Source organism: Trachurus trachurus (genome assembly GCF_905171665.1).
Source record: "Trachurus trachurus genome assembly, chromosome: 17".
Lineage (NCBI taxonomy): Eukaryota > Metazoa > Chordata > Actinopteri > Carangiformes > Carangidae > Trachurus > Trachurus trachurus.
In genome coordinates, this window is record NC_139900.1 from 13,206,892 (window position 1) to 13,230,672 (window position 23,781).

Here is a 23,781-nt window from a genome sequence, read left to right on the forward strand (position 1 = left end):
AAATGTAAAAACACGCTATTGTTACTTCAGTAAAATGATTAACTTAACATGCAGGATCTAAGTTGGACCAGTAGTGTCATTTTATAAAACAAGATGAAATATAACAGCGTGTTTGTTGACATTACAGTGACTTTTCCTTAGTGGTAAAAATCCCCATGTAAATTTGTACTTAATCAAATAACCACAAACCAGTTGACACTGCATGACTGTGCGGCCCTGAAGCCTGAGGCAGCAGGCCTGGGGTCTGTGCCCACTTGGCAATCCAAGCCTTGTTTGGAAGGAGTATTTATAATATCACAGAGTAAACTGCAGTTATAGTTTAATTTGAAATCAACATGGAATAGAGAGGACAGATGAGATGCCTCGTTTCATTAGTTTATGTGACTGCACAGACACAAACTCTAAAAAGCCTTGCCTGCTTTCAAGAGGACGCAATAACAGTGAAAACGCTGCTAATGCAGCTGCTAGATAATAAAGTAATTCTTCCACATGCACAACAAAGAGCCAACACTCTGGTCCAGCCAGCCGAAAAATGAGAGACCCACTTTGAATGTATATCACATATTTAAAATCTGATGTCATGAGATAAATATTCCCCGGGTATCAGCATGGTAAGCAGACAAAACATTTGACTCCAGTGTCTGTCCTCGAACATTGGGATGGTCCCTACTCAGAGTCCAATAATTACTGTGAACCATATCTGATTATTGAGTAATGTATTTATTTATACGTTAGATGAGGTTTGGACTTTTAACTAAAATCCACATCATGCTCCTCATTCTTTCCGGTAAGTAATCGTACTTTATTTATACAACATTTCCATCCGGTAGGAGGATGCCTCTTGTAAATTCCTCATGGTCGGCAAAGTCATGTGCAGTGATTCTTACTTTCCCAGCCCTGTTAGGAATTACTTGATTCCTTCTAAGGAAATAAAAGACAAAAAGAATCATCAGATGTTCTTTATGGGAGATCACATAAATGTTACTCTGATGGTTGTTTTTTATGTGGCTCTTGCTGTTTACCTTAGCTGCTCACAAGGACCGCTATAATATGACTTTGATACATTTACCTCTCTTCACTGATATGAAAACAAGACTCCTCATCCACTCCCCGTCTCCACTGGAGCACTCAGACAAATTCTCATTTTAAGCATTTTCATCACCGTCGTCGATCAACCTCTCCCTCTGTACTTAATCCACCCTGACATGATTGTCCTTAAAGTGCTGCCAAAACTTCCCAGGTTGACTAAAAGTGGATGACTCATTTACAGATCGGCCTTTTGTAAACATGCTGCAGCTCACAGGTGATAACAAGTCTTAAAAATGTGGTGTCTATGGCGGTAATTTGAATTCTACACTCCCTTTTAACTCTCAATGAGTTATAACAGCGGAGCCAGCTGGGTGAGTGCGAGGAATGAGTGGACTGTTAGCAGGTGTAATTTGTTCTCTGCGCCGAAGGAATTCTTTAAAGACGCTGTTTGAGTAATGACATAAGTGATTCACTCCTGGTCCCATACACGTTTAACAATGCATATTAGGTGCTTCTTATTCTGACATCATGACATGTATAGGCTTGAAACCTGTCCAAGTCTACTGAAATTCAGAAGCCCCGTTGCAACTGGGAGGTATCGTTTTACAACATCTTCCACCTGGTCTGAAGTAATGCAACTCTACACTGCGGCATCTAATGGGCCGAAAAACACCGTCTGAATATTCATTTGATCCAAAACAATACAAATTAATTCAGTGCAGAGGCAGAGGAGAACATTTTATTTGAGCAGCTACATCAAAGACCATTTTTACTGTTTCCCAATTAACATTGAATACTCCTGCTGACCATAATTTTAATGCCTCCAGACAAATTATATTAAACCAGAGCTATACATCCTCACTAATGACTCTCTGAGGCATACACTGTATGCTTAACCCTTTATTGAGCAATTCAGTAACCCATTTGTGACAAGTTATTGAAGTATTAAAGTATTTTGTATTAGCCTATAGCCTACATACATTTATATGGGTTCATGAATTAATTTTTGGGGAATAAATTATTACCTTCAAAGGGTGAAAGATATGTGGTAACATCACTGACCTTGGGCAAGGCTTGAAATTTTGAATTTCCAAGTATTTCAATGAGTGTCCTATAAAGGGTTAATACTATGCTAACGTGCTAATAGTGTCGAATGACATGCTGAACAGTTACTTTGGTTTGTTGTGTGTAAATTATCTTTGTTTTGGAGTAAATGCATCTTTATAATCTTAGTTTGATGTTTTTTTTAAAGGTAGCAGCAACTGAATTTGCACAACCCAGTGAGGCAGAAAAAATGTAAACATAAAAAAGATTGACCACCACTTTTTCACCCAAAAACTTCATTTCCTGTCTTACATTATTGGACACACTGATTAATCCAGGTGTGTTTGAGTAGTCACAATGGTCAGACACACCTGGATTAATCACTTTGTCCAATAATGTAAGACAGGAAATGAAGGACCTGCCTTAAATTCAGGAAGTGGTGGAGCTGTGCATAGAGCCCATTGGCCCTTGTCTTTAATATGTCTTTGGAAACCGGCCATGTTCCTGCCTATTTCAAACAAGCTATTGTTCAACGTCTTCTTAAGAAACCCAACCTTGATCCATCGGTCCTGAACAATTACAGACCAATTTCTAAGGTGCCCTTCCCTTCCAAACTTCTAGAGAAAGTAGTTGCTAGTAGTCAGCTAAATACTGTGTTGAGTATCTGATAAATTTCAGTCTAGGTTTTGTGAGAAGCACTCTACAGAAACTGCCCTACCTTAGTGCAGCTGTTGATACTGTTGACCGTAGTATCCTTATCAATAGACTTAGGGATTGTGTGGGTATCTCTGGGCGAGCCCTTGATTGGTTAATCTCGTACTTGTCAGCAAGAAGTTTTTCTGTGTCCATAGGCCCTTTTAGTTTCGAGTCTGCTCCCTTATCCTGTGGGGTGCCTCAGGGATCGGTCCTGGGTCCAATGCATTTTGCCGTCTACATGCTCCCACTATAGGCAAAATCATTAGAAGGTACAAAGGTATATCATACCACTGTTACACTGATGATATTCAGGTATATCTGTCTCTCGACCCAAGCTGTAATGGTCATCTTTATATTCTATGTGACTGCTTGGCTGAAATCTTAAGTTGGATGGCCAGCAGATTTCTGCAGCTTAATACCGACGAATTGGAACGCTGTATCATTGGTGCTAATAGTGTGAAAAATTGCATTGGGTCCCTAATTCACTGTTCTCCTGCCTTAGTAAATTTTCCATTGACCGTCTTCAATTAATACAAAATGCTGCAGCCAGGTTCTTACCAGGTCTCACCAATCAGACCATATCACCCTCATTTTGTTTTCTCTACACTGGCTTCTGGTTTACTTCAGGATTCATTTTGAAATATTGGTTATTACCTATCAGGTCATTCATGGACAAGCTCCCACCTACATTTCCGAACCCTTGAATCCATACACGACGCCTCGACCACTGCGATCCGCAAACCAAGGCCTACTTGGTTTCCTACCCCCTCACTAGGCTCACAACAAAGAGTGACAGGGCCATTGAATCAGTGGCCCCGAGGCTTTTTAATGCCCTGAGCTGAGAGCTGCTTCATCCATCATGTCATTTAAAAAGCAGCTAAAAATGCACTGTCTGGGAAAGGTGCTATAGAAATAAACTTTCTTCTTCTGATGCTAACATTAGCCTGTAGGCCTACTAGCACGGAGCCAATAGACACGACCTAGAGGGTAAAAACAACAGAAACACATTTGTTTTGATTTTGTTTTAGTTCAGTGTTTGTTGATTTTTCATCGCTGTCTACTCTTTTGTTGCGTGTTGTGTCTGTGGCTCTGCACTTTATTTGATTGTCATTTTATAAATCATGATGAACTCTTGTACGTTCCATTCATATTAGTCACTGTATGATGTTTGATATAACACATGTTGAATATAAGAGTTATTGTGTTTGTTGATTATGTTCTGATGTGCAAGCAATTGTTGTGGTGAGTTGGTGTCCAGAAACCATGGTAATCGGTCGCTTCATGCATGGCCGAAAAGAATCAGTTTCACTAAGTGACAGTTGTTTTTTCTCCATATTTAAAATAAAATCTTGTGTAAAACAATCTTGGACAGAAAAATCACTTTTTTGTTCACATGGAAGTTGTTTTGTGTGACAACTGGTCACAGGCAGACAATACCTCATTTTAAATTAGTTGTTTTTCGCCCACCCTTTTGATAACCGTTAGCAGTCACAAATACATATCTACCATGATGCACTGCTAATCCTACCCTATGGGTATTTTGTTTTTGTCTCTAAATGACCGTGATGTTTAAGGGCTGAATGAAAGAGCAGGAGAATGATTGAGAAAAACAGTTGTGTTACCTTGCAACTTGTAACAGGTAAGACCAGCTTTGAATATTATGTTAACTTTTACTTCAAGTGTATCGTCTGTCATTTGTTTATTTTGGTGCTGAGTACATTTTGTAATAGTCTGTGGAGTAGATAATAATCCTAAATCAACAAGGACTAAAAAGGCACGCACACAGAAGTTTTGTTTTTGTTAAATCCACAAGCATCTTCTTCTCAGGAAGAGAGATAATCTCAGTTTAATCCCATTACAACAATGAAGAGATACAAGGTAAACATTTTATTATTCTATCTGCTTACGTTTTTTGAACTTGTGCCACTACCATATTTGGGAGAGGATTTTTTCTATAGGGCTTTAAAATAATAATAAAAAGAATATAAATGGCGGTAAAAAAGAATACTATTTACAGCATATCAAAAGCCACGATGACAAATGTACTGTCCTGCAATAATTCTGTTGCGGGTGAATAATCTTTTATTTCTTGAGAGATACAAATAACGTCACATCAGGGAGGGACAGACCCAATGCTGAAAGTATTTTAGCTTGACCTTTAATCATTGCTAACCCATATACCTGCTTTGTTGTGTTTTATCTGATTTTGAATTTAATATATTAAGGTGAAGTCCCCCATTTGGAGGACTTGAAGACATGCAGAACACAGAGCCACCACTGCACTAATTATGAAAGAATAGTCATATTACTAGTCATATTATATGTCAAATTAAAAAGCAGAAGCTGGCCCACAACGTGTAAAAACCATGTTTATATGACCCAAACACAGACCAAACACTACTCAAATAAACAACTAAACATCAAACTTCATGAAGGACCTCTGTGTGGACCCAGTCGCCACGTTTCTGGCTCGTCTACTACTGTACATTATGCAAAACACATCAGCTACCGCTCATATGAAAGAGCCGGCGCAAGATTGGAACAATACATAGCACCCGTGGCTAACACAGAAGCACGGCAGAGAGAGAAGACAAAAACCAGCAAAGTCGAGCAAAACACAGACACTGCTTGGCCAAAACATGGTTGTAAATTTCCTCTTACCTTTGCTGTTTTGCTGTGAAAAGTGTATTTTATGGGTAAATCCCATAGACTGTAGCCTATATAAAAGGTTGCCACTTGGTAAATCCAAAGACGGTTTAATATCTTTGGTAAATCCACAATATTTCCAGTTTGAACTTTGACCGATGTTACATCTAAATCGGTCCGGACGGGCTTTAGGAGCGGCGGAACCTTTGTGAGCGCCGCACACAACAGACTGCGCGTCACACGACTGTCATTCTATTGGCTCTAACGGTTCGAATGAGCTGTCAATCAGTCGAATCAACCAATCCGCTGCAGAGATAGAGCCAGGCGTAACTGCAGCAGGTCAGTGCAATGCAGAGGGACACAGAGGGCCTAGAAAGCAGTTGTTATTTAGTCCCGGTTGATTCTTTTTCAGTTAGTTTATGCAAATTGTGTGAAAATAAAGATTAAACAATAGTTTATAGTGGCAGGTGGGTCCAAACTGTGCCAAAAATTGACATTTTGGAAAGCTCGCCTGAATATTTTGTAGTAAAATCTCAATAATTTTGTACTGCTTCTCTTTATCAGAATCAACCACATAATCATTTGGTAGAAGTTTTGAGCTTTAGCAGCATCATTCTGAAGGACAGTCATCTAAAATATGATTTTTTGGGGGGGGCGAATATCCATTTTATTTATTTTTTTCTGTGTGACATCTTCATTTACTCTTCACCAGTAACACATACTGAAATGTACACATCTCAGCAATTTCAAAAATTTTTCCCTTTACTACGACACCAAAAGTATTCAAATAGACCTTGTGGTTGCAGAGATAGGCTATACTCATTTTATTAGGCTATGGATATGCAATTTTTGAGAAAAGGCCTAGAAAATAGGCTTGGTTTTTAACACATTAAGACTGTTAATCAGATTGGTAATTGCCATTTGAAGGATTTTGCGCAAATTACGAGGAGTGGTTTTTCACAATTTTTTTGATATTTCATATAGGAAGTGCTGCAAAACACATATTGGAAATATCCAGTTTAAAACATTGACAGGATTTGGATATGATATATTCTGAATGGTTTTATGATGCGTTTTATTTTGACTAAGAGGAAAGAGTTTTTTATTCATAGGAGTTTCCTATCTAGTAGCTAAAACCCAATCTCAAAACCACTCAAAATGCTGATAGAGGCATATAATGTCTAGATTATGAATTATTGACCTTTACATTCAAACTTCAAAGTTTTGAGGAATATTTTATGTTAAATCCTCAAACCTAGGAGTTTATGTATCAAGATAAAAACCTAATTCTTTACAGACTTGACTATAAATCATTGAGAGATGGAGCTTGTTTCTGTTTTATTTTACGGCTCCTTCAACAGTTGTTCCTCATCTGTGGTCGGGACCACCGCAAAGGTTTACAAGATGGACCTAAGGGTTATTATACCAGCTTCTCTTTAATGTTTGGGGTTTTCTTCTGTGTGAAATTCTGTGCAGCTTTTTACCTCTCAGGATTCAGCTCATACTCATGCACCCTGAGGAGCCACATGTGGAGATAACTTTATATTAAGGAGTCACAAGTTTAAAGGTTGGCAGCCACTTACGCACAGCGTGTTGGCCCACCCACTTGGTTTGAAAATGTCAACAAAGTAGGGGAAGAAGACGATGCTGGGTGGAAAATAAATTTGGTTGTTACCTGTGGGGGACTGTGAGTTTTTTTTTTTTTTTTTTTACCAAGAGCAGAGGCTGGAGTTAAATAAGGTGTTTGGTATCTGCTTTTCAGAAAAATCTTTTTATTCCTGCAGTGACTGTGATAACGAGGCATTTAGACGACAGCTTTTATTCATGCAAGGAACTCATGTGCCAACAACTGACTGGAGTAAGGTGCTAATGTTGTGTCATATATTAATGCTAATAACACACCTCTGCGCTCTCTGCTTGACACTGTCTCACCTGTATCATGAATGTGTGTCTTCTCCCTGTTTGTTTTCCTCCAGTCAAAAAGTGGTGCCCTCGTGCCTTCACCTCAGGGCATCCTGGGAATAAAATAATAATATAATAACATGACACTCTTATATACAAAAACAAAATCACACACAAAAAAAGTAGGACTACATGTTCCCAGTCAAAAAACTTCTCGGAAATAAAAAACAGTAATTGATGTTTTATTATATTACATCCTGCAGTCTTGTGCAAGGAGGCAACAAAAACAGAGGTTGATTTTGTCACTTTCTGTTTTTTTTTACATTTAGTTTTTAATAGATTGTACGCTTATTTACTTTTTGTTTTATCTTGTCTTTCCCCTTTCCTCTTTAAAACACTCCAAACTGAATTTTTCCTCAGGATTTGTGGGCTTTGAGTTAAGGATCTTTTCTGATGATACCCATTTGGTGCTCTTGATGACGCCGCATATAAACTAGCTACTTTGTTTAGCTGTATTTTATTGTAACTGCCTAAAGTTACATCATAATTAAGGGAATTTTACCAATAAACAAGACAATTCTTAGCAATTTTCATCAAATTCAAATTAAGATTTCATTAAACCGGAATTGAAGCCCTCAGGCAAAACCGCCCTTGAAGTTATGCAGATTCATTTTGGTTCACACTGGTTTAGACTTTCTTGATTAACAGGTGACACTGTAAAAAACACTTTTCTGCTGCAGCACTACAGACAGGCAGATAAGGAGGAGAGTTTTGGAGCAGCAGGCAGGTAGGTATAGATGGTATTGGGCTGCTACGATAGGTACATGCATCAAATATTCATAACCTTGTGTCAGTATATATCACAGTATATTAGCAAAGGCTCTCTGTGATGATTCCTGTTTAGTGCAGTCAGACCCAACACATGAATACAAAACAGATGAATGACTCATTCTACGCAAGGATTCAAGGATGAAATCTGTTCCTTCTTTGGCTCATGATCCTTATTGTGGTGTTTTGATTCAGTACAGCTACTACAGACTCGCAGTGCCAAAGTGTGTCACAATCTGCTGACATCTTACTCTAAAATTTTTGGGTTTTTCAAATCAGGATCTTAAGATATAATCAAATTTCAGAAGGAGAAATGGCACATGTCAGTCCAAAATGGTTTATTTTGTAAAGGGGGCAGTTGGAGGAGATGAGAAAACATGGTGCGCTACTAAATGATGATATATTCAAATGTACATGACATTCAAAGGGTATTACAGTTATCACTCAAATTTCCACACATGAAGTTAAGTCTTCATTCCAACATGTTTTCCAAGTGTAAATGGATAAAAAGTTTTGTATATTTTCAAAATAAAAAAAATGTATCAACACAATAAACCCTTGGGATGCTGAAACGAAAAAACAGAAGTAACAGTTACATGCAGAATGCAGACTGATGAGTTAATTTCCTTGATTGTGGGAAAAATAATAACAAGGTGAATGACTAACACATCTTATTAATTTAGAGATAAATTTGAGGTGAATCCTTCTGCCCTTTTGTCCCCATCATTAACTCACATTAGCAGAAACTGCATTGTTTCAGTCTTTTATTCACTATAATATAGGTCAATAGGAAATATAAGAAACTGCTATTAATGACAACTTGAGTGGTCTTGGCTAGCCATTACAAACAGCACATATGTGTTGAGATGCCTCATGAAAATGACGGCCCAAAATAAATTACATTTGCCAAAACCTAACGCACAGACTGGTAGGGATGGGGGGAGGGGAGGTTGGACTCGATGTAGGAACAACTGACAGGATGACTAGTCAAATACACTGTGAATGAAGCTCCTCTGGATGTGTGGCGTCCAGAGGCACAGCTGTAGAGTGAGTAAAAAGGTCCCAAAGTAGAAACTGCAGTCTTAACATGTGCCATACTTTAAAATGTAGAGGAAAACACCCTTACACTCATCAATATGATGAGCAGAAAAGTCCCAAACCAAAGCTTTGAAGTCTTTATTTTTGCTATCGGGGAGAGGAAAAAATACTCGAAAACAAAAATAAAACACAAAACAGGAGAGGGAGGGAAGAGACGACTCCAGATATTACGCTGAATGCAGAGAAGATGAACTGCACGAGTTGGGTGAGACACTCCGGCACAGGGGGTTATTTCCTGGAGCTAGACTTCTAATATCCAAAAAGTACTGGTCTGGAGGACCCATGTTGGTCAAGGGGTGTCCATGGAGGTGCCTACAGCAAAATGCCTCAACAGCAGCATCTTAGCAGGCTGTCCATGAGTGACGCTATGTGCTTCCCGCCGCCTGGCTCTCTGCTCCCTCTGAATTACCTGCAGGAAGAAGGCGACAGCAGGTTGAGTGGTCTGAATGCACACACACACACACACACACACACACACTGATGGTCGTTCATTAGGTATATCTCAGTAAAACTAATGCAGTCCTTTCTTCATGAAGTTTTCAATGTTACATTTTTACAGCAGTGTTGAAAGGTGTTTCTGTCATTTAGCCTCTCACTGACGGGATGATCAAAATAATCGTAGCGTTGTCTGTATAACACATCATCACAGACAAGGCGGCATTTTGCCCCTAAAATTTGAGACGGTGCAAGTAAATGTTTCATCTACTTGTACATGTGCAACCAGTAAATTTGCTGTTTTTCTTTAAACACTGGTGAAACGTTGAAGGGGCGACTCAAAGAATCTGTGTCAGGCCAATGTGTGTAAGAATCATGAATGAAAAGGTGAATTATGTGAATATTTGCTTTGCAAGTCAATTTGCCCCTAAATGTTCTGCTTGTGCTCCTAAAATCTTAAGTCAGTGGTCACTGTGCTCCTAGTAAAAAAAGTTAGTCTGGAGTCTGTGCAGCCTCAAATGAGTAGGAAGTGGAATAAACAACTTTTCGAAAAGTTGCCACACAGAATTAAACATTATGACCTTGGTGAAGAGAGGATTAATTGCAGGACTGCTGCATTAGGTTTAGCTTGATAAGCTTCCGACTGAGCGTATATCACAATGCAAACAGCAGTGAAACAAACAAGCAATAAGCATCTACAGCAGCAATAAAATAAACATTCATTAAGTTTGGTTTTAAGGCGAGCAGACCAGGGGAAAAACCCAAACACACTTGAAGAAGAAATAAAAATCACTGACTTGTAGCAGGAGTGGAGGCTGAAGCAGAGGCAGAGGCGTTGCCCTCCTCGTCACTGTCGTCCTCGTTGGACTGCGGTACCTCGGCCTCAGGGATGGTTGTTGCCGGGGTCTCAGGCTCCTGCTCCACCCTGCTCTTCAGGGCCAAGATACGGTGATGTAACGCTGCAGCCAGTTGACCTATGTCCTTAGAGCTAGCCTGAAGAGGAGAGACAAGGGTACAGAGGAGTCAGCCGGGATGAAGGAGGGGGAAATAAAAACCCAACACTCTTTCATTACACGTCTTCCTACACATGGGCTCATAATGTTTGAGCCACTAGGAAGCTTTTAATGTGAAACATCTGAGCAGGAAGTGTTTGATTTAGCACATAGTCAAGGTAATACAATGACCATGAAATAAAAATAAAACAAGAAAAACAAAAAACAAAAACATTATACACAGCAGACATGCTAGGAAGACCGAAACTCCAGAAACAAGGACAAAGCATGGATGGGAATAACAAGCTATTATACAAGGCACACGCATCACATACACACCCTCGAGAATAAAACACAGTTGAGCACACAGATCGGGCACATACACACACATCAAGCTGTTAGTAAAGTTAAAACAAGATATTCAGTCCTTGATTACAGAGGATGCGTTTCACAGACTTTTTAAAAACTGATTGAGAGAGTTTAAGAAAGTGGGGAGGAAGTGAATCCCATATCTTGGATCCTTTGTAGGAGATCTTCAATAGGGATGAAACAGTTCTCGATTGTGGCCGCCGAAGCTGATGTGCTTTACGGGTTGAAAAATTATGAAACTGTTTGTAGAAAATAAATTGTGAAACGAGGAGGGAAGTGTTTCGTTTAAAGAACCGTATACAAATTGAGAAATTCAGAGGTGATTAATCTGATAGATATCAAGATACCAAATTTATGAAACAAAGGATTCTCACTGCTCATTTCTGCAGTTCCAATACAACCACCAGTAGTTTGGCTCCAACAGGAATTAATAAGTGGTTGTAAACAGTACATCTGTTAATTAAAACTTCAGAGTGGACTAAACTGTACAGATGAATTTCATGCTGTGAAAATTCACATTATCCCAAATTTATCAAGACAACGGGAGAAACTGAATCAGCATCATGCAAATTAAAATGACTGAATAAAAACACTTTGGTGCCACTTTAATGTCCAGAGAGATATTGAAAAAATATCACAAAATATCTCTTTTTAGAGGAGGCAATCGTCTTTTTGCCCCCATGCCTGAACATAAATACTGCACACACTTTGTTTAACGTTTTACACACATACCGATATTAGGAAGACCTTGACCCCCTGGTCCTCTGTGTCCATGGCAGTGATTCGTACACTCTTCTCGCTGGCCTTGTCCACCTGCATCTGGGGCCAAAGTTTAGTGTTGAGGATCAACCGGAGGCTGCCCTGGGTCCTCATCACTGGAAAACATCAACCACAAACAAACAGCAACAATGAGCTAAAGGCCCGAGCAGCTTCTCGCTTTACAGTCTTTTTGGTTAAGTGTGTTGTCACGAAAGATTAAAAACAGACACTATTAGTAACATCTATAGACCTATAGGGGATATTTTTAACAGTCATAATTTCATCAGCGAATCTACAGTGATAATCGAATTTGAATCTCCAGCCTGCAGTTAGTGTTGAAATCACGAGAAAAGAAAACATTTCTTTTTTAAATAAAGGAAGTGAAAGTGCTTTCTCATCCTTTCCTTGTCTGCAACTGATTAACACATCAGAAAACCATTCACATTGTGTATTAAACGCATGCTGTGGTGTGTAGTTCCACATTAGTGTAATGTGGGTAAGAGCTCCACCTTGTGTTCAACATCGTGTCACTGTAAACATAACAAATAAAACCACAGCTGGAAATGCTTCGAGGTAGGTCTACTTCCACTGTAACGCCTTATCTGCCCATATCTCTCTGGCAAACACGTCTAATCCGCCAATCTACACAAAACAATCCACAACACGAGTAAACACACACACCATGCCCTGATCCACCAAGATGTCTATGCAGGTGTGTTTACCTAGACGGGACTGTAGCGTGCCGTCTTCCGTCGATGCCATGTCGTTGAGCCTCAGCAAACCTCGACCTCTCTCTATCCACGACTGAGCCGTCTTCTCAAAAACATATAACTTGCACTGCATCTGTGGGGAAAGACAGGACTGTTATCACATCTGCCACATTTCATTTACGGTTGCATCTTTAACCCGAGAGGGCCCTCCCTGCTCCTACCTGTAAAACATTGCTTTCTGATTCTTCTCCAGTTTTGACGTCAACTTTCTCTAAGATGCACTTCTTGGCTGTGGCTTTGGTGTACGCTGCTGCAGACTCCTCCAAAGACTCCGACACGCTGTTCACTGCTGAGATGAAACAAAAAGGGGAGAAATTAGCACCGCCTTCTAATTGTTAGTTATTTCTCGCATCCTTATTCTCACACTACAATACTCACAAAAAGTTAGGAGTGTTTGGCTTTTGGATTAAATTTCAGAATGCACCTAAAATGCACTATAACCTTTACAGGTGAACCTAATTTAACCTTCTCTAAACTTTTGAATGCACATGTCCAGTTGTTCAATGTTTCAGTACTTATTGATTAACATGCTGTTCTCTAACAAGGTGATTAACCACAAAAATCACAAGCACCGTCTGATTTAGTGGTTCAATTGTCATCGGACCACTAAATGTTATGGTTCAATGACAGTTTGTATACAGTCCTCTTCTTTCTCCCTCCCAACACTTTGATCAAATTGATCAAGTTATTGAGACATTGAGATTTTTGTTATGCTATAGCCACCACTGTTGTTAGCTTTTGTTTGAGATAAAGAAATGACCATTGCATCCTTCTACTTAAAAGGCTTTCATGATAGAATATCACTGTAGCATGAACTTCTTATAGGGATATTCTTGTCAAATATCCTTAACTTTTTGTGAGTAGTGTATATTTATTCACTGACTTAGCCAGTGCAGCAGGCTGACTATGAAGCACACGGGGTGGCAGTCTGTCACTTCAGCATGCCGCACATCATTTGCACAACAGAGCCACTTGAGCTCTGCACCCACGTAAACGAATGCCAGAGCACGCGGCACTCGCAGCGGCTATGAAATGAGTTGAGTTTCTTTTCACTGTTTACTGGACAAAGTGGACAGTCCTTGTTAATACCCAAAACTCTATTCACAGTCTTACTTCACCAAGTGAAGCCTCACAAATAACACGATTATTATGTTAAAAACATGTTCATCAAATTCCTGACATGACGTAGTATTCACTTTCACAATCTATTGTTTTCCGCCTGTAACAAGCAGCTGATATTCACTTCCTCCTTTTTTTTTTTTAGCAATTATTTGGCTTTAATGTAAGTAAACTAAAAGAAATGGAAATAAAACAGAGGAACTTTCACATGATCTATGGTCGGAAATGGACGGAACTAAAAATTCACTCCAAGTCCTTCAGCTCTTTCAATTCAAAGGTTGATTTTTCCACAGAGAGCGCTGCCTTAAGGTTAAAGGAAATGTCTGGAATACATCACTAGTCGTGTGAAATTTGCATCTCAGATTACAGATGAAATATTTATTACACCCACCGCTCTGCAGGGAGCACTGATCAAACACCAACTCCCAACTAAATCTGACGCTGATATTTAAAGACATAATGTAACATGTCCAACAGATGAAAACATATTTCAGCTTTTTTTTTAAATTCAATTTCTTTTTCTTTTTACTATTCCTAGACTCATTTTTGTTTTGTTTTTGTGGTGCTGTAATGTAGCCAAGTGTCTCTTAAATCTATTCACAGTGTAACCAAACACAAAAACATTTTTCAGTCATGGCATGTTTTTTACCCTTCTCTGGGGTGGCTTCTTGTGATGAGGGCTCTGAAGCAGGGGGGGCTGGAACCTCTTTATTTTCCTCATTTGATGACTCACCCTTGGGGGGACTCTGAAAATACAGCACAAGTGGTCATTGGATGTTGTTCAAAAGCTCAATCATTGTGGGTTTTCCAAGTGGACAAAAAGCAGACGATGTCTATACACACAAAGGGCTGCGTAACTCACCAGAACTCTTTCAGACATGTTCTGCCCAAAAACAAATTTTGCCCCACTGTCTGTACTGTTTGTGGCATTTTTTGAACTGAAAAGGAAGAAAAAGAAGTTGAGTTGATGAAGTTAATCATAGATGAAGATGAGTTTCTAAAAATACTCAAAGGAGGACACAATTTCATTACCTTGGGGTAGAGATGTACTGTAAGAAATAATTAGTGCCCTCAGATTGAGAGTCCAGTGGCACACTATCCTTTGACTTGTCTTCTGTACTGTTCTCCTCCAACTAGAGAAAAATAAAGCATATTAAATTTACATGATCTAAGATTTTAAGGCAAACAAAAAACAACAACAAACAAAACAAAGTCATCATTTCCCGTTTCCACATATTTTTTATCACAATAGCTCCAGACTGACCATGACAACTGTACAAAATAAGAGTAGGCATCTACAAAACATCTGAGGACAGGCGCAGGCTATTTTTAGGAAATGAATACACAACCAAATGTGGGAAAATTTCTTAAAGGAAGTGAGACTCTAAATATAAAATAGTCATTTAAATAACCAAGTGAGAAAATATACACATTGTTAAATCTCAAGGTTTCACTTTTACTTCTTTAATCTGTTTTTGTTTCACATGTTTCTGCTTCAGCTTTGCCTCACTGTTTATAACAGACAGGTGTAGAACTGGTGAACAGATGGAAAACCACCCACCTTTGCTCTGTCTTTGATATTCTGACCAAACACAAATGATATTGCTACATCTGTCTCCTTCTTCTCTCTTCCGCCTCCATCTTTGTTACCACTTGCTCCATCTTCCTCATTTTCATGTTTCTGAAATGAGGAAGGATAAAAAGCGAACTTTTATTCATTTTCACCAGTGTATATTTTCTATGTGTGTGTGTTTACATCGACTGCTCTTGACATCTCCAGCTCAAAATAACTTTCACTGATAAAAATCAATGGTTTCCTGCCTTAAAGCCTGCACTAAACTAATCAACTCTATATTTCAATACCAAGCCTTTCACTATAAACAGGACGAGATTCAGCCTCTCACCTGTGACTTGGCCGGGGTGGCCGAGTGCTCTGTGTTGTTCAGGAAGAGGGACTGGGACCCAGGTGGCCCGTCTGATGACTTTTTCACGCCATTGGTTCCACAACTGGAATCTTAAATGTGCAGACAAAAGGAGAAAAATAAGTCACCTTCCTTTGGTTCAAAATTTTGTAAGGTTAATTTGTAAGGTACATGCAGACAAGATACTATCGAAGTTGTCGGTTTTCAAAGTTAAATTAATTATTAGACAAGGAGTATTTCAATGTTTAAAGGTACAATCCCAGGTGGCTCATTTTTGGGAAAATTATAAAAATCTGAGTATATTTGGTAAGTATTAGACAGTAATCGATGACATAAGTGATTTGACATATAAATGACGAAATTTGGTCATCTGTGTGAGGAGCAGGGGCCAAAATTTGTTCTACCAATCAAATTAATCTCAGACAACTTTGGTTGGATGGCCCGTCTGTCAGTCAAACTGCCAAATCATGCAACCACCATCTACGTTTACGTTGCAGACTTGCGGTGCCACAGAGACGAGAGCTGTGAGGCTATGATCACAGGTTTGGTTTTCAGCAGCGGTGTGGAAGGCAGAGAGCCTCCACTCTCCCCATCACAAGTTACAAGTCATTTATCTACATCGCAATTAGTCCCAAGCCGTTTAATGACGGTAAAAATTAAGCATTAGGTAAATATCCTGCATAGTTCTTCTGCCCTGTGCTACTTCGATCAGAGCGGCGTCCCTAGTAGCAACGGTCTGTTTTATTTATTTAACGGTTTTGGTGATTCCTGATTGGACGGAGGGGGTGGGTGCTAATCAGTTGTGCAATTCGGGGGGAAAAAATCGTATGTCCAGCCGCCTGGGATGGTAACTTTAAAACAGTTTTCCAAAGTATCGACTAAGGAAGGTGGGCTAATGACTCACTGGACTCTATATGCGATTTAGAGGGCGGCGCCTGGAGAACTGCCGGGCGGAGGACAGTGCGTTGCTGCTCCTTGGGTTTCTGACTTGGGACACCTGCAAAAAGACCAGACTCGTCTCATACTTTTGAAGCAGCAAGATGCTCCACGTCCGCAAGCTCTAGAGAGTGGATTTACGGATTTTTCACTTCTAAAAGAGAGGTCAAAAGTGCCAAGACCAGGCTCAAGCGCACGCCACTTTTTTTTTCAAATTTCAATAAACCCAGTGTGAGATAATATGTGAAAAGAGGAAGCAACATAAAACACCAACCTGAACTTGGCGCCTGTCCATGTATGAGAGTCGGTGGCTTTAAGCGGAATCCCACAGGCTTCTCCTCTGAGAGAAAAAAAAAAAAACACAACAAAAAAAGAGATCCAAGAGTTACACAGCGACTTATAAAGGGTATGTCCGTTGCTTTTGTCTTTGCACCTTTCAGACCACAGTAGCAGTTACCACAGCAACCCTTGTAGAGACTCAACTGTTGCGTTAAGATCCAACTCCTGTGCCATAAGGCGACGGGCTCTAGGGCTTCTGATCCATTTCTAGTCGGCGTCTCTCTCTCTCTCTCTCTTTCTCTTTCTCTATCTCAGTGGCTTTAGTAGCCTGACATGACCCGGCCCTAATCAGCGCTAAAGCAGAAAACCTGGAGCACTTGTAAAAAAAACCACATGCCCTTTTTCCCTCACAATTTATGACACCGTTCCCGTGTCTAGTGAACACTGATGTTAGATTAAATGAAAATTCATTTCCATCCCCTCAGCCCAGACCTCATTTTCATTTTATTAAACGTCTTCGCTCTGAGGACACAGAAGAGCTAAACACAGCTGAACAGTGATACAAAAAAAAAAAAAAAAACTGAATCACATAAATTAACAAATCCAGCTTGGGGTGTTTAATCAAATGTTCAAATTATTACATCCAATATTTTTGCAGAGCTTCCACCTGCCATACTCGCTGTTCTTCTGCATCAAACCAGTTCATTTTTCTCTCTAATAAGAGCTTCATGTAATAAGCCTGAAGTGGTTGTCTATTTTAGCCTTTTTGTTTGCTCAAGTTGATGCTGTGTCCGCTCTGCAAAGCTGTGTTAAATGGTGACGTCACTCCGCTGCATCTCCAAACAACTGAGCTGGTGACAAGATTCATGGCCACATACTAACAACAGCAGATTGATCCAAGGCAAAAATTGATGGGACATTTCATTTTTCACAACATTAAACCACATGGTCCTGCTCTAGTAATAATTTCAGTAAATCTCAATGAGTCTTTTTTTCCCCCCTTTGCATAGAGGATCAGTTAATGTATTTCTCATTTTGCCTACGTCCCAGTTTGAATCTCACTCCGTTTTAAGTGATTGCACCACTGTCAGTTTAAAAATTAATGACAGCGATGCTTCACTTGCCAATGCGTCTGATCACTTTTGCATCTCCCCTCTGACAAAACGGACGCAGTGAACCATAACAAATATTCTGTTGTGCATCCTTAACAGTACGCTACCAACTGTTGTGTGACAAATGCGATTGATTTTGAGTTTTACCCTTAACCACATCAATAAGACAGCACTGGCATGGGATTGACCCAAACATATTCTGTACCAACATCCAATTAACATCCAACTGACCCCGACTCGTGCTGCCAAAATGAGCCCCCGAGTCCAGTGAGTGCTCTTTGGAGACAGAAAGATTTTCCCACTAATTTCAAAATAACCAATGTGGGAACCACAGCTACATGTGAGGTCTTCACAAAATTAGGCACGGTGGCCCACAAGCACAACACTCAACTGTCCTAAAATCCAAGATAAACCTCTCTTCAGACATGTTCAGGAGAGCCACACAAACTGCAGTCAACCACCATCTTAAATAATTTAAGAATAAACTTTCCGCCTTTTCAAATGTCAACGTAAACTGAGAACTTTTTTTTTTTTGCCTTTCACAATGCAGACATCATAAATTTGGTTGATAAACTCAGAACTTGTTCCCTGCTTTCACTTGCCTGTTTTAACAAACATAATGCAGAACAGAACTATATTATGAACGGTGATGGTCATGGGTCAAACAAGGTCATAATGTTCCCATAGAGAAGTCGTCTTTTCTGAAATAACTACTTGCAAACTAGATTACTGAATTAACTACAATATACAGAGAGGAGAGAGGGGGAATTCAATTAATAACTTGATTATTTTAACTTTACAACTGCACTCCTCTTCAAGGTGCATGCCCATTGTTGATAATCCTTCCTGAAAAAATCCCAAACATAACAATGGACGATGTGCTTTGCATTTCGTAATTGCAAATAAGATGTAAGAAGTTTTGCCTATTCGCTGCGTGCAAATGCAAAAATGTGCAACTACTTAACTACTAAACACATTTACGAAAATGATCTCAGATGTATGGATACAGGGCAGGCAGAGGTTATGGTTTATCAGTCAAATCAGTGTGTTTGTCGTCCTGGGCAGCTGGAAATAAATAAACATCTTTGGCATCTGAAACAAAAGTTTTTGTTGTTTTTTTTCTGCATGGTGCCTTCAAGTTGTTAAGAGAAACTAATGTTGGTCTAGATGTCTCACCTGGCTCAGAGTCAGAGTTCCCAGTAGGAGACTGGCAGAAACTTGAGGGCATGAATACATTGTTCTTGGGAACTGCAAAGAAGCAGACAGGCGTTGCAGTCAGCATACAAATCAATGGGTACACCACAAGCAATCAAGTTGAGTCGCCCCATGCCCTTACCAGAATGTGGGGGTGGGAATGATGAGGTCCTTTCCCTTTTCACTGGGGGGCAGTAGCTTCCCTCATCTTTATCTGAATCTGAAAGTGACAGTGAAATATTAGTACTACTACTCCCATCTGAATGAATAAATTGCCATGAAAGATAATATTTACTACGAGAGAGCGCCAGCGAGACTTACCTTCTCCATCCTCTGCACTTGAGCCCTCCGCAGATCGCTTCAAGAAAACAGAAAGGTATTTTAGTACTTCTTTCTCCAAAAATAGAACCCCTCCTCATCATTGATATCATGCACACATAAAATAACAATTAACTGCATTTTGCTCAGTGATTTTTTTTTTGCCTGGAGTTGCAAGGTGAAAAGTGACATCAGCTCAAACAAGATGTATTTGACACGATGTCAACACATGCTCAGTTGGCTTTATTTAGTGCACTTAGCAGAAACTAATGCAATATAACACCGCAGTCCTGCAATAAATTCTACTGTCATGAAGGTTATCATGTGCAGTTTGTTTTGAGTCGGTGTCGAAGGTGTTGATTCAGCTGCTGACCTGTATTACATTTTACAGAGAGGTATCTCTATCAATTTTCACCCTAAATATATCAATGAGGCCAGCATAATTAACAGAACCAAATCTCTGTATAAAATAATACAGTTCAACCACACAACAAACTACATACTTATGAGGTTAAAGCAACATCTCTACAATTTAAACAAGAACTGAACATTACAATGCTCATGATCGTACACTTAATGCAGGACTGTTGTATTACTGCAATAACTGATAAACTGCCACCTAAGTTTGTATTGATGTCATCATTTATTGTAGTTATCAGTTATAATGTTAATCGTGACAGATTTGAGTTAAAGCAACTCTCAGGCAATTTGTTATTTCCAGGAATTCAGTCCAGATTGAATATGAGCATAATGCAGCCTGCAACATAAAAAACTTTTGAGTTTCACCCTTGATATTGATTTGAATAACATAGAGAAACTTACCTTCTGTGCTTTATCTTTTTGGAAAACAAACACAGGAGGCGCTATGGCAGGCTTGTCTGTTAAGAGAAGATGAAGGCTAGTCATCCAAGCACTAATGCTTTATGATTAAAAAACAAAATAGTTAAGTCCCTGTCTGACATGTTCACTGTTTAGCCTCTAGTTCCCTGGTAAAGGCAGTGACAGCATGACTGTTGAGAAAACCTAGATAAAAGGTGAAGTGCATCAGTACTAATCAGCAATCTAGCGCTTACTCAGGATACACCAAATTTGTATGCACCACAATACGTCACAAATGATGCCACAAAAACACTCAACATCAAACAGACTATGTGCTGGATAAAAATTGAATTCCTTAGACTTGCATTGCCATTTTAAGATACTTAAAGTAATGCATATGGTGAGGTAGAGCAACAGTTTCAATTTATTTGATGGTAAGGTCTAGGTAAGTGAATGAAACAAGCGGGAACTGTGAAAACTACCTGAACACGCTGTGACACTAATGTACACTTTTCCATAGTGATGCTGAATGTTTCATTTCACTCAATGTTAACCAGCCAAATGCAGAATGCACCAATGCTAACTGTGCAATTCAATCAGGAGTTAACAAGAAAGCAGAGATGACATAACTATGACCTAAAACTGAACAATCCTACAATACTGACACAATGGGGTGAAAATGACAATTGAAATGACATTTATGTGTACAGCCACCTATCACAACAACCAGGAAACTACCAGACACTCCATATAGTCAAACAGTAACTATATCTACTTTCACAAATTAAAAAGGGAGATTTTTTTTTATTCATTGGTCTCATAACATCATGTTACTGCTTTAAGCTTTTGTCATAACCAGCGTGAACAACAATCGCCAGGCCAGGCCACTAGGTATTTAATTTGAATTCACCTCAGGCCACTTAATGCGTCTACCTTCACACGGTAACCCCTGTAAAATGTGTAATCCTATAACGTTAGCAGACAAAGGTTTTCCTCTGTCTGGGGTTGGGCCTATTAACACTGAGCAGGTGTAGCATCGCTGTCGTTGTGAGCCTTCAAGCCTTTGCCGGGGCATAAATCCATGCGGTTGCAGCCAAACACAGGCAAGGATTGTTTACTGAGGCGACATCCAGCGTCTCTATCACTAACCCCTCCAGGCGGCTAACAACACTAGTGTTTGCCTGTGAATCATTCACATTTTATTGCAAGAAAACACGAAAAAGCCGAGTGACCTATATTTAACAAATTTAACACCCAGCTTTGCATCGCTCATTGGTTTGCAAATCTGTTATCTTGGCTGATGAAATGCAAAAGAAAAGGAATGAATCCAAACGTGCAACAGTGATATTCACTTCAGAAATTCAAGTAGCTCGGAAATGTTTCCCGGCTTATGTTAACCAGCTAGCATATACACTACACTGTCTGACCGGTTCCAGCAAATACTCGGCGCCACAGGTTGTTTCCTTCAAGCAGCAGGACGTAGCTTAGCTTAGCTTACAGGCTAGCACAGTTAGCCTGCTAATGCGCACCATCCCGCATGAGTCATCTTGTGCCCGACATGCAAAGGACATCAAGATTCTTGCTAAAATCCCCCCTCGGTCCACATATCGACGTTACGACAATCAGATCTGAACCCAATGTGTGACTAATACCAAGAAAGCGGTGGTTACACCTTAGCTATCGCCTCTTAACTGACGTTTCTGTTTCTACGCGCCTAAATGAACGTCAAACCACCGAGCGCTAACTAACATAAAATAACACGGAGGAGGAGGAGGGGTGGTGGATGGATGGATGCCGTGCTGTACTGTAAACATCTCACATCAAACAAAAAAAGCAATAAAACTGGCATAGCCTCTTTGCTAGAAGCATAGCGCCTTTCGTTTCATCTTTGACCATGCAGGCTCTGATATAGATCCACACATTAGACGCCGTTTAGCTCCCCACAAATGGCAAAACACACCAACTATAAATAGCCATAGCCGGGCAGCGTTAGCAGCTAAGCCAGCTAACGTTAGCAGCGTTCGAGGGCGTTCCGAAGCAGCATTCCAGGTATTACACGCAGCCCAGTCCGTTAGCATTGTTAGCCCTGCGTGCTAACGGTGTAGTGTTGTAAACGCCGCAATTCTACACCCGGTTAACCCCGCCGTTAACATGCAGCCACGTACGTTTTGATTTTGAGTTATCAAACATAGCAGACGGTATATACGGGGTGTGTGTTAATAATAATGATAATAATAACGCCACAGCAGCGGTATTGTTGTTTTTCTTTTCTCACACTGCCACTTAACTCACCTTCGTTTGCCAAGTCCGCCATTTTACTTCGACGCTCACACACCCACAACCCACCGCGCAGATAATACACACAAGCCGAGGCAGCCGGGCTGAGACGTTTTCACACAGGCAGCCAGGCAGCAGCAGCACACAGCAGCATATTCTCACCGGCGTCTACTGAGGCTTTAAGGGCGACACACTGACCTGTTCCCAAAAAACACTGCCCGTCATCTAAAGTCACTACATGTTTTAATCAAAAACCAGCCCACAGAGGGAGGTTAAACTTTACTTGCAGATCTTCATCCGTAAATGTGGGCTCCCCCCCCCCCCTAAAATTTGAGACAGTGCAAGTAAAATTTTCAGTGAATTTGCAGTTTATTTATTTTTTTGAAACGTGAAAGAGGCGACTGAATCTCATTATAGGTTGCTAGGCCAATGTGTGTGAGGATCATGAATGAAAAGGACATGTGAATGTTTGCTTTGCATGTCAATTCATTGTGTGCACGTGAAATGTTCTGCTTGTGCTCCTTAAATTTTAAGTTAGGGGCCACTGTGCATCTAGTAAAACAAGTTAGGCTAATCTGAAGCCCTGTTAATCTGCTACTACAGCAACTCGTTAGGCCCCAAATGTGATACCATGGTGTGATAAGAGATTTAATGTTTCCCTGCTATAAAATGTTGAGCAGGGAACGCTTAAATGTACTAAACAAACTGACCATACCCTATATAGAGCACTTTGACAATGATCCCTTATCTGAAAACTTGTCTTTTTATTTTAATTATCTTGCTCTGAACTTTCCCAAAACATCTCACAGCCGTTCTCAGTTCAAAAGAGTTCATGGAGATAGCTGCTACCTCAGTTGTTGTCATCATTACAATAAATGAGCTCCCATGGTATTGAGGGGATGAGACAAAATTGCCAGGAGGAGGATGTGCTGTGCAGACACGACGCTCTGCTCTCAGCACACGACTCGAGCAAAAGAAACCACATAAAAAGGATGAAAAATTTCCAGAGGGGAATAATAAATTGCCACAAGTTCCTGAGGAATAACAGTCATATGTGACAGGGAGGAGAGGGGGCTCATAAGCAAAGATGAGTCACAAGTAATGAATTTATAGCCAACGCTTTACATAAAAAAAGGAGAGAGGAAGAAAGATTCTCACAATAGTTTCACATTGAGGGCCATTCCAGCCTCCAATAAACAATTTGTGAACTATTTTTTTTTTATTTCCACATTGTTAT

At 39.9% G+C, this 23,781-nt stretch overlaps 1 protein-coding gene across 6 annotated transcripts; it reads right to left on the reverse strand.

The window, feature by feature from the left end:
* Positions 1–8,498: 8,498 nt before the first annotated feature.
* ranbp3b (RAN binding protein 3b) lies at positions 8,499–22,613 on the reverse strand (the record flags this gene model as incomplete). Of its 6 annotated transcripts, none has more annotated exons than XM_083991840.1 (17): positions 8,499–9,652; positions 10,476–10,671; positions 11,772–11,914; positions 12,521–12,641; positions 12,730–12,854; positions 14,337–14,433; positions 14,550–14,625; positions 14,720–14,820; positions 15,249–15,368; positions 15,592–15,701; positions 16,514–16,606; positions 16,820–16,885; positions 19,113–19,184; positions 19,273–19,350; positions 19,452–19,488; positions 20,271–20,326; positions 22,560–22,613. In XM_083991840.1, the coding sequence occupies 17 exons, from the start codon at positions 22,579–22,581 to the stop codon at positions 9,609–9,611; spliced, it is 1,557 nt and encodes a 518-aa protein (XP_083847966.1). In that variant the 3' UTR covers positions 8,499–9,608. The 6 variants fall into 6 exon arrangements, with proteins under 6 accessions (XP_083847966.1, XP_083847962.1, XP_083847963.1 ...); XM_083991836.1 differs by having other exon boundaries at positions 12,730–12,857; positions 22,560–22,609; XM_083991837.1 differs by lacking the exon at positions 16,514–16,606 and having other exon boundaries at positions 12,730–12,857; positions 22,560–22,609.
* Positions 22,614–23,781: the final 1,168 nt, after the last annotated feature.